We start from the raw sequence: 12,274 nt of genomic DNA, 5'->3' as shown, positions 1-12,274 counted from the left end.
CACATCAGATAGATCATCAGATGCATTTCTTATCTATCTGCTGCCAATCTGACGAGTGTATGGGCACCTTTAGACTTAGTCGTAGAGCTTAATGGCTTGTTTGCATAGAGATAACAACTGGAGTTTCTCAACTCTTCCTGTACTGGAAACAATTACACTGATGTATCTGATCTTAATGTCCTATTTCTTAGCTGTACTACACATACAAATCATAATATCATAATTTTTTTTTTCGCTTCAGTGTCTCTTTAAATGAAGCCTGCACTGGGTAGAGAGAGAAAATTATATACTTGCCGCCCAACTTGTAAGTCGACGGCAACTGCGCGGCCCTGGCCACACATATCTTTCTTTGCATTCCCGTCCGCAATATCATCTTTCTATTAGCGCAGTATGCTATGGCGGACAGGAACGTGAAGATACGCGTGGCCAGGGCCCGCGCAGGCACAGTTGCCGACAACTTAGAAGTTGGCGGTAATGAAACTAGAGGATCGTAGAGGACTGGCATGGGACAGGAAGGCTGCATGGGACTTGTAGAAGCCCCAGGTAAGTGAAACATTTTTTTTTTTTCATTCTTCAGTTCCACTTTAAAGCAGACCTCCAGCAAAATAATAATCTGCTTCTACCTGTGCCATCGAGCCAGCCTATCACAGAGAGGTGCTCTGCTTTTACCTGTGTCACTGAGCCAGCCTATCACAGAAGAGTACTCTGCTTCCACCTGTCCCACTGACCCAGCCTATCAGAGAGGTACTCTACTTCAACCTGTGCCACTGAGCCAGCCTATCACAGAGATTTGAACCCTGGTCTCCCATGTCAAAGGCAGCACCCTTAGCCAGTACACTATCCAGCCACTGCCATTACGCATCAAAATACGCATGTACACATGCGTAATGACGTAACTAAGTGCCCGCCCCACATTCCAATTAGCTAAGGGGAGGAGTTCAACACTATATAAACAGCAGTTCAGTACTACTTGGCCACTGAGGCGCCAGGTGCTATCTGGACATACTGCTGGTAAGTGAATCTTGTTTGATGCTTGTTCATTATGTGTCTTCTATAAATTACTCTGCATGTCTTTCTTAAATACCCAATGTACTATTGCCAGCCCTGAACTCCTTTGCACTATTTCATATAGGCTAACCGCTCCCAATACACATATGTATGGGTAAAAAATATATATATATGAATTATGATACTGTTTACTGTATGTTATGAAAGTATCTCGCCACATGCTTGAGATTAACGTTTGATTATGTTTATGATTATGTTTATGAATATTAATGCTATGATGTAATACTTAAAATTACCACTATCTTTCTTCCCCCTAAAACAAACCCCCCCCCACCCTTCTTCCCCTTCCCCCCTCTTCCCCCCCCCCCTCCCATTTCCCATCTCCAATTCTTTCCCCATTTCCCCCCCCCCCCCCGGCCCTCCGTCCTCTTTCCCCCCCCCCTCTCCCCGCCCCCCCTCCACCCCCAAAATACAATAATTAGCCACCTCTTCCCGTTAATTTAAATCACACCAGTGAATTCCATCATACAAATATTTATGTTTATTGATATGCAGTCTGTTCAGGATTTGTACAAATGTGTTGCCTCTTACCCCCAGTTGTGTGCTCCTTCCTGTAATTGCCTGATGAAGCGGGTTTGACCTGCGAAACGCGTTGCAACCTTATTTGGAGTATACCAATAAATGTCCCTTTTGTGAATACACAGTTGTTGTGTCTGCTTGTGGGAGGTGAGTCCACCACTGCCTCCTAAGCAATAATTTTAAAACTTTTAAATATTGTTTTTATCCTTTTGGCGCCTCTGTTCTCTACCATAATACTGATTGTATCCACCTTTGGTGGAGGGGGATACCCCTTCTTGTTTTTCAAGCCTACAGAGAGCGACTTCTTATTCCTGAGTGAGGACAGGCTAATCTCCTCACCTGCCTACACAGTGGTTGCCTGGAGGTAACCCTGGTTTGTGAGTATACAATTCATACTCTTTCTAATTATCCAATTACCTTGACATACTACACCATATCGGGCTCTCGGTTCTCTCTTCTTCATATCACAGAGAAGTACTCTGCTTCTACCTGTGCCACTGAGCCAGCCTATCACAGAGAAGTACTCTGCTTCTACCTGTGCCACTGAGCCAACCTGTCCTAGGGAGGTACTCTGCCTCTACCTGTGCCACTGAGCCAGCCTATCACAGAGAGATACTCTGCTTCTACCTGTGCCACTGAGCCAGCTTATCACAGAGAGGTACTCTGCTTCTGCCTGTGCCACTGAGCCAATCACAGAGAGATACTCTGCTTCTACCTATGCCACTGAGCCAGCCTATCACAGAGAGGTACTCTACTTCTACCTGTGCCACTGAACCAGCATGTCCTAGGGAGGTACTCTGCTTCTACCTGTGTCACTGAGTCAGCCTATCACAGAGAGGTACTCTGCCTCTACCTGTGCCACTGAGCCAGCCTATCACAGAGAGGTACTCTACTTCTACCTGTGCCACTGAACCAGCATGTCCTAGGGAGGTACTCTGCTTCTACCTGTGTCACTGAGTCAGCCTATCACAGAGAGGTACTCTGCCTCTACCTGTGCCACTGAGCCAACCTATCACAGAGACATACTCTGCTTCTACCTGTGCCACTGAGCCAGCCTATCACAGAGAGATACTCTGCTTCTACCTGTGCCACTGAGCCAGCCTATCACAGAGACATAGGGGGAGAGGGGAAACAGTGATAAAGTCTTTCAGGCTCTTTCTCACTTTGGAATTTACTGGTCCACTTTAATTATCAAGAAAAAACATTCCTTAGGAAACAAATTACCTGTATCTGCTGGAACCAGAAGCTACATAAGGCCATTATACATTTCCAAAGCCCTCACCGTCCAGAACTGTAACCAACAAACGCGATCTGCCCCTCCGCAGAGGCGAGACGATTTGCATAATTGATTCGACCATTAAAACGTCCTTTCAGCCGGATTAGAAAATATACAGCCGGCTAATTGCCGGTCATTAGGAAGCAACATTTTGGATCCCCTGCTGAGCTGCTGCACATCTTCCATGATCCCAAACAGCTGGAGGAGAGGCCTACAAGGCAAGCCAGAGCAGCGTGCTGCTGCTGCTGGGGGCAGCGGGAGGGGGGCCGCCGGGTCAGAGCCGGACGTGGAAGGCTGCTGCTATTACATGGGGGTAAGACAGCCACGGTTGCTCACCTGATGTGATTGAACGCTCCTGGCTCCAAGGTCAGACAGAGAACGGTTCAGCTTGTCCTGCTGTTCGGCCAGATACTTTTGGTAGAGGCTCAGCAGCTCTTGGCACTCCCGGTACTGCTGTTGCAGAGGTGGAAGAAATCATTAAGGAAATGAAGGGAAAAAATTCTTGAAATTAACCAACGTGGGGCACCCGGAGCGGCAGCCAACGCCGACTGCCTAAAAAATAACACAAGAATAAGCAGGCAAAGGGCAGACATACACAGTGCAATGTCCTGGAGGGGACCGAGTCACAAGCTTTGCTTTATTTCAACTTATCAACCGGTTTTCAAACTTTCGCTTATATAAACCAGTTTTTGTTATTTCAACTTTTATATTGCTGGGTTCAGAAAAAAACCCAACATATGATTTAATGAATTGTATTTGTAGTACAGATAATGAATAGAACATTAGCAGCAAAAAAGTGTCTCATTTTATTTTTAGTTATAGAGCTTTTTTTTTATAACATAGCGTCATTCTGTCACAGTTGCAGTTTAGTAACAACACTCTGTATTTTAAACTATAAAACAAAGCAGAAATAATGACCCTATGAACTGTCATGCAGTAAAACCTTATCTCACAGGACTGTAGTTGACACAGTAGCTCAGAGAAGCTCTTTGGCATAAATACGTGTTTTTTTTAACTCTTCCTGTACTGGAAACAATATAGGACTTGTTTCTTTACTACTAATGTTCTATTTCTTAGCTGTAGTACATATATAAATCATGATCTCATACGTTTATTTTCACTTCAGGTGAAAACATCTGAGGCGAAAATAAAGTGATGAGATAAAACAAACATCTATCCTCCTCCTAAAAATAACTTTTTAAGATATCTCACAGTTTTATATATTTTAATCTATTTTTTTTTACATTTTACGGTTTCATGGCCTCTGCTCAAAGACACCTTCATTGCAGTATGCCAGAGCTTAAATCTATTAACCCTTTTTCTCTTTCCAGCTCTCAGAAGCCATTTACTCACAGGAAAGTGTTTTATGACTGTAATTACTTATCAATGAGGGTTATGCTATAGTCTGACCTAGCCCCGACCTGGACAGAAACTGTCACTTGCATACCTGATATTTAACTCTTTCAGGCAGAGAAAGAAAAAAAAGGAACCCAGCATAGTCATTTGTGTGCTAGGCACTGTACATACACCTCTATCTCATCATGTCACCTCGTATGTCCTTTAAATGTGTGGGCTTTTGGGGGCATACAAGAAGACTGGGCGCAGGAGACTTGGGCGCAGGCCACAGCCGGTATATGGCTGATCCTGCTGCTGCACAAGTCCCGGCCATGTTAAATACTATTCCCCCTCCAGGATGGTGGGGAATGAAATAATTTGGCTTCCAGCAATTGCTGGAAGACGAATTGTTGCGTTTTAAAAGTAATTTCAGCTCAGTCTTCTGAGGGTGTCCGAAGTTACTCCCTGTGCGCCCAAATCTCCTGCGCTGGATACAATATGTTTGCTTTTGGGGTGCAGCAGGCATTTACTTACTGACACGGCGATCACTGCTGAGTTGCAGAGTAGCTCAGGAATGAATATACATGGAATGCCGGTGCCCAGACTTGCTCAGGTCTCTCTCCTGAGAATGTGTGATGCTAACGAGTGAATGAAGAGGCTTCACACCACTGACTTTGCTATTCAAACGTTTATTGTGTTCAGACAGGCCAATACACTACATGTTGTGGACCATCATGGTGTACACCTGACAAAGGACTGTGATGGTTCACAACATGTAATGTATTGCTTTGTCTGAATACAATATACGCTTGAATAGGAAAGTCAGTGGTGTGCCGCCACTTCCTTTAAAGAGGAACTCCAGTGAACATTTTACTGTTGGCAGGTGATGTAGCTGCTGCATGGTTTTTAGCAGTTGGAAACAGCTGTAAACAGCTATTTCCCACAATGCAACAAGGTTCACAGACAGGAAACTGCCAAAAGTTCAAACTTTTCTTGTGGGAGGGGTTTCAACACAATATCAGTCATACAGCGCACCCCGATTGTCTGTTTGTGAAAAGGAATAGATTTCTCATGTAAAAGTGGGTATCAGCTACTGATTGGGATAAAGTTAAATTTTTGGTCGGAGTTTCTCTTTAACCTCCTTAGCGGTAACCCCGTGTGTGACACGGGGTAAGCCGCCGGAGGGTGCCGCTCAGGCCCTGCTGGGCCGATTTACATAATTTTTTTTTTGCTGGACGCAGCTAGCACTTTGCTAGCTGCGCCAGCACCCCGATCGCCGCTATCCGGTGCGGCGCGCGCCCCCCCCCCCAGACCCCTGCGGGGGAAGCCCTCCAGGAAATCCCGTTCTTTGAACGGGATTTCCTGATCGCCTATCGCCGGAGGCGATCGGCGGGGCTGGGGGGATGCCGCTGAGCAGCGGCTATCATGTAGCGAGCCCTCGGCTCGCTACATGATTTAAAAAAAAAAAAAATTTAAAAAAACTGCTGCGCTGCCCCCTGGCGGTATTTTTCATACCGCCAAGGGGGTTAAAGAGACACTGAAGCAAAAAAATTTTTTATGATATAATGAATTGGTTTGTAGTACGGATAATTACTAGAACATTGGTAGCAAAAAAAATATTCTCATTTTTATTTTCAGTTATATAGTGTTTTTTATAACATTGCATCATTCTCTAATTTTTGCAGCTTACACACTACTTAGCATTCGAAATGATTTTACAGAGTTTTTGAACTGTTCTCTGCAGAAAAAAAAAAAAACAATACAGTGAATGACAGTTGAGATAACAAGCTTCAGAAGACCGAGCTCTCTGCGACTTGGAGAGCTCAATGACTCTTTTGCATAGATAACAACTGGAGTTTAACTCTTCCTGTACTGGAAACAATATTAGACTTGTGTCTCTGCTCCTAATGTTTTATTTCTTAGCTGTACTACATATACAAATCATAATTTTTTTCCGCTTCAGTGTCTCTTTAACTTATATACTTGCCTACGGGGAGCCGCTCCAGAACCCCCTATCTATTTGTAAGCCTCCATGTCCTGTGTCCCTGTGCCACAGGCTGAAATTCCTATGGTGATATCCTGTGCCCTCGCCCACTGCAGTGCATGCTGGGGATGTGCGATGCATGCCGGGAGATGTAGTTCATCAATGGTTACGTTTTCAGGCCAGAAGGGCTAACCACGTGAATGGGAACTACATCTCCCCGCATGAATTACACCTTCCCAGCATGCAATGCGGCTGCCAGGAACATAAGACATCACTGTGGGAATCTGTAGTTCTGAGAAACCGAGACATAGAAAATGAAGGCCTCCATATAGGTGGGGGGACTACTAAGCAGCCTCCTGTAGGTAAGCAAATGCCTTGCTCTTCATTACCTCCTGGATGAGAGAAGAGGTGAAACAAGTTATTGGCACGCCACTTCTACCTCCCACTCTGCATTGGCCTCAATTCACTAAGCAGTTTAGACTAGTCTACAAATGGTTTGGTGAAATGTTTTATGCTGGGAGTACACGGTGCGTTTCTGCCTCTCGATCGTTTTTGCCTCTCGATTTCAGCTCTCAATTCTTATCTTCCTCTCGTTTTTCTTATCTTTTTCATTCACTTCTATCAGAAATCAAGAGGCAAAAGAATCGAAAGGGAGATCAGACATGTTGGAAATTATCTATCGAACCATCTAATCCGCTACAAAACGAACCGTGTATTTCCAGCATTAGACCTGTTTTTAGACCTGGTCTAACATTCAGCAATTACACAATTCACAAAGGCAAACAAGGAGTAACCACGCCCACTTTTTCTGACAGAGATCAGACCAGCTGATTTATGTCAGTAAAGTAATCCTGTGAGGTATTTTAGATGTGAGGATGGGACCTTTTTAATTCATTATACAGGAGTTTAATTGTATGCAGAGGAGAGCTCAACAGAGGAGAAGGATGTCAGTCATAGCTACTCGTTTGTGAATTGTATCTTTTGATCATTTCCCCTGCTTTACCGATCTAATTACCAAATGGATTAGACCAGGTCTAAAACAGGTTTAAAACATTTGGTAATAGTGAATTCCCCTTTAATGCAACTAACCGAACCATCAGTAGACTAGTCTAAACTGATTAGTGAATCGAGGCCAATAAATGTGGCAAAGGGGGCACTTTCAGGTACCTTTCATTCAGCAGAACATTATTTGAAGGGGGAAGGCCAACCACCTTCCTCCAGCACAGACAACTTAGATCTTTAGGTTTTGGCACTTGATTTAAATGCAACAGAAAATGGAACCAACGAATGACAACACAAAGATAGTAACATACGATTCTATTTCTACAGCCTACAATTCAATCTACCCCTGCCCCAATCACATTATTGATTGTTTCCTTAAAGGGGAACTCCAGTGAAAATAATGTAATACAAAGTGCTTCATTTTTACAACAATTATATATAAATGATTTAGTCAGTGTTTGCCCATTGTAAAATCTTTCCTCTCCCTGATTTACATTCTGACATTATCACATGGTAACATTTTTACTGCTGGTAGGTGATGTCAGTGGAAGGAGATGCTGCTTGCTTTTTTTGCAGTTGTAAACAGCTGGTATTTCCCACAATGCAACAAGGCTCCCACAGTGTGATGTCAAAACCATGGTCCTGACATCACACCGTGGGAGGGGTTTCACCACAATATCAGCCACACAGAGCCCCCTGATGATCCATTTGTGAAAAGGAATAGATTTCTCATCTGGAAGGGGGTATCAGCTACTGAAGGGGATGACGTTCAATCCTTAGTCACGGTTTCTCTTTAAAGACAGCCTGCTGTGAAGCTAGAGTTCAGAAACACATACTTACCTAATGAGGTTTCCCACGTGTCCTCTGGTCCCCCGTTGCTGCTCACAGTCCCTCCAGCTGATCAGGAGTGTGCTCTTCTTCTAGCACGAGCACTGCCGTACTGTAGCCCTATGAGCACAGCCACGCCTGCGCAGTGGCACCAGGCTTTTTGTGTACCAGTACTGCTTACTGTGCAGCAGGGCCGGGCCGAGGCATAGGCTGGAGAGGCTCCAGCCTCAGGGCGCAGTGTAGGAGGGGGCGCAGAATTCATTCAGCTGTAATTCCTAATTGTGTTTGAAGCAGAAAGAAATAAGAAAAGGGGATACATGCCAGTGACTGCAAGCCAGATTTCTAGATATTAAGGTGTTGGGGAGGTTGTGGGCCCTGTGGCGCCTCTTAGTCTAATAGCAATCAGTGTGTGACGGCTGGGGTGGCAGGGATGGAGGGGCGCACTTTGGTGTCTCAGCCTTGGGTGCTGGAGGACCTTGTCCCGGCTCTGCTGTGCAGGCATGGGTGGCCCAGATCAGACTCCCGACAAGCCCTTTTCAGTAATCTTTGTAGGGTCCGCAAGCGGCAATGGGGGGGGGGGATCAGAGGACAGCGAGGGTAGCCTCATTAGGATCCAGAGGCTTCCGTCTACATAGGTAAGTAAGTGATTTTGTACCTCCGCTTCGGGTCATGTACACTTTAAAGAAATTATATTTCCTCTTGGCAGATTTTTCATAGATATGATCACAACTGGTGTACATATGATCGCAAGTTGGATGTTTTAATCTTTTATTTCAATCTGAATGATCTCATGGAAAATATGATCGTTCGCTAAAAATTGTACTCTTAAAGAGAACCCGAGGTGTGTTTAAAGAATGTTATCTGCATACAGAGGCTGGATCTGCCTATACAGCCCAGCCTCTGTTGCTATCCCAAACCCCACTAAGGTCCCCCTGCACTCTGTAATCCCTCATAAATCACAGCCATGCTGTGAGGCTGTGTTTACATCTGTAGTGTCAGTCTCAGCTGCTCCCCCGCCTCCTGCATAGCTCCGGTCCCTGCCCCCGTCCCTTCCCTCCAATCAGCAGGGAGAGAAGGGATGCATGCGGGGACTGGAGTTCTGCAGGAGGCGGGGAGAGCAGCAGACTGACACTATAGAGATAAACACAGCCAGCTCTGAGAAGCTGTTTGTCAGCAGCGTGGCTGTGATATATGAGGGATTGCAGAGTGCAGGGGGACCTTAGGGGGGTTTGGGATAGCAACAGAGGCTGGGCTGTATAGGCAGATCCAGCATCTGTATGCAGATAATATTCTTCAAACCCACCTCGGGTTCTCTTTTATGGCACACCTTCAGCTATACACTTTGAACATGCCTGTGGATCAGGTGCTCTGACTGAAGTCTGACTAGATTGGCTGCATGCTTGTTTCAGGGGTGTGATTCAGACACTTCTAATGCCTGAAAAGATCAGCAGGACAGATGGGCAACTGGTATTAACAGGAAATAAACATGACAGTCTTCATATTCCTCGCACTTCAGATGTCCTTTAACTACTTTGGCCTTTTGGACATATAATATACGTCCAAAAGGCCGCACGTGCGCTCCCGGCACGCGTTTCGGTAGCCAGGAAATCAAGGAATCGGGACATGGTGCCCGATCACTGATCCCTTTACCCGGCAGAAAAAGTGACTGCTTCTCATGGAAGTCTCGCTCTGCCTCCTATGTCACCCCTACGTCCCTCTAAGCGTACATGTTACGCTTAGAGTGACGTAATGTAAACAAACTCATCGTTGCCATCTTGTGGTCAAATAGTAAAACTACATCTACATTAAAAAAAAAAAAACACATATTTACATTAAAAAATTACTATTTACATCCCACCCTTTCAAAAATACCCAAATAAAATGTTTAAAAAAAACAAAAAAATTACAATTAAAAATAACGTAAATATTTACTTAAAGGTCTAAACTTTTTAAATATCCATGTAAAAATTAAATATTTCAATTTTTTTTTTATTATAAGCTTGTAAATAGTGATGGATGCAAAACGGAAAAAAATGCACTTTTATTTCCAAATAAAATATTGTCACTATACATTGTGATAGGGACATAATTTCGAAGGTGTAATACCCAGGACTATTAGGCAAATACAATATGTGGGTTTTAATTATGGAGGCATGTAATATTATAAAACTATAATGGTCGAAAACTGAGAAGTAATTTTTTCAGTTTTTTCTTATTCTTCCTGCTAAAATGCATTTACAGTAGCTCTTAGCAAAATGTACCACCCAAAGAAAGCCTAAATGGTGGCGGAAAAAACATGATATAGATCAGTTCGTTGTGATAAGTAGTGATAAAGTTATAGGCGAATGAATGGGAGGTGAAAATTGCTTGGATGCATAAAGTGAAACACGACTGAGGGCTGAAGTGGTTAAAGGGATACTTAAAGGGAACCAGAGACGAACTGTATTAAAAAAAAAATGAAAAAGCTTTTATACATACCTGGGGCTTCCTCCAGCCCCATAAGCTTGGATCGCTCCCACGCCGCCGTCCTCCGCTGCCTTTATCGCCGCTACTGGGTCCCGTTACTTCCGGCGGACGCGGCCAGTTGTACGCAAGAGCAGGGACTCCCTCTATATCTTTACACATGCACCTGCGTAGTATGGAGGCGCATGCGTAAGGATATGGAGGGAGTCCCTGTTCTTGCGTACAATTGGCCGCGTCAGCCGGCAGTGACGCACTGCGCTTGCGTCGACTGGCCGGAAGTAACGGGACCCAGTACCGGCGGATAAAGGCAGCGGAGGACGGCGGCGTGGGAGCTATCCAGGCTTATGGGGCTGGAGAAAGCCCCAGGTATGTATAAAATCTTTTGTCCAACGTCTCTGGTTCTCTTTAAGAGGTAAAAAAAAAAAAAAAAAAGCAGTTTAACTTGCAGCCCCCTGCAGTAATCCTGTGCCCACGCTGTCCTTCCACGACCCTGCAGTCAGTAGCAGTGACCCCTCAAAGCTGGCCAGTCGCAGGCTACTGTGTATGTGCAGCCCCAAGCCTCCTGATCGCGCGCTCCCGTTGCTGGGAGTGTTCTTACGCATGCATTTTCAGAACACTGCCATGCACAAGGGCACAAGGAGGAGGTGCGTGGCCGACCTGCTTGAGGGGGTCGCTGCTCTTGGCTGGAGAGTCTATGGAAGGAAAGCGCAGGCACAGGATTTCCTTTAAAGCATCTTTTTCTTGAAAAGTCCGCTTTAAGAGTGAAGCGCTCCGTTACAGCAGACAGGAGCGAGGGGCGCCAGAGGCGGGGTGATCTGCGCGGCTCCCCATCTCAGCAGCCTGACAGGTGAAACAGATGACAGGGCAGCTACACGGCGGTAAGCAGCATGTAATTGCGGACGCGCCCATGCTGGGAATAGTCCAAGGTGAGAGCCGCCTCCGCGCCACTCGCGCTAATATCATGTTTGCCTTCGCACAAATTCAGAATGTAAAAAATAAAACAAATGAAATGAACGCGCTGTAATTCGCCTGTCATTCCCTCCAATTGCTCATAATTGTAACTATAAAAAAGATAATTTTCAGCCATATGTGCATCTGTGCAGACAGCGAGTGGACAATTCCACTGAGGGGAAACTGAATCAAACGCTCCCTCTAGTGGCCAGCGCTCCGCCCGAGCAGAACCAGGCGAGCGGCGGGAGCGAGAGGGGAAAAGAACAACAAAGAATTAAATTTAATGTGTGAATTATGCTTGAGAAGCCACTCTCCTTACTTAGGGGATGATGTATGGGAACTATCAGGGGGCTGTGAGGACGGAGGAGTGGGAGAGCGGTGTGTGAGGGAACAATGGGGTATATCTTAGCAGTGGTGAGGCCTGCGGTAGTCACGACCTGTAAACAGAGCAATCTCTACACAGCAGCTGCTGCTTACATGCGGCTGAGAGATGATTATCCGCCCAGATCTACTGAGATTGATATCAATTTGGTGCAGCTGGTACCTCTCCCTCAGACTGAAGTATTTCTGGTGCGGCAGCCGCTCGCCAGTATGCGGCCACGCGTTGCCACCCTTCCTGAGCCCGCTTACTGGCCTACTTCCCACACATTGAGTGATATGCGGAGACAGAAATGTAAAGTCAGGGACAACATGAGCCAAGTCTGGTGTAATGTTTCCGCATTAAAGAGAAACCGTCACCAAGAATTGAACTTCATCCCAATCAGTAGTTACCTCCTCATTTACATAAGAAATCTATTTCTTTTCACAAGCGGATCATCAGGGGGCTCTGTAAGGCTGATACTGTGGTG

The 12,274-nt window shown here is 45.4% G+C and overlaps 1 protein-coding gene across 4 annotated transcripts in view; it reads right to left on the bottom strand.

The window, feature by feature from the left end:
- The window catches only part of KIAA1328 (KIAA1328 ortholog), a 343,620-nt gene that overhangs the window by 238,708 nt on the left and 92,638 nt on the right, over positions 1–12,274 (bottom strand). For all 4 annotated transcript variants that reach the window (XM_068251844.1, XM_068251829.1, XM_068251853.1 and 1 more), the window contains one exon: positions 3,200–3,327. In XM_068251844.1, the coding sequence (XP_068107945.1) occupies positions 3,200–3,327 (128 nt within the window). The remainder of the gene's footprint in view (positions 1–3,199; positions 3,328–12,274) is intronic.

Source organism: Hyperolius riggenbachi, chromosome 1 (genome assembly GCF_040937935.1).
Source record: "Hyperolius riggenbachi isolate aHypRig1 chromosome 1, aHypRig1.pri, whole genome shotgun sequence".
In the NCBI taxonomy this organism is placed as follows: Eukaryota; Metazoa; Chordata; class Amphibia; order Anura; family Hyperoliidae; genus Hyperolius; species Hyperolius riggenbachi.
The sequence above is the reverse complement of the archived record's forward strand: the minus strand, read 5'-3'. Positions and strand labels throughout refer to the sequence as shown.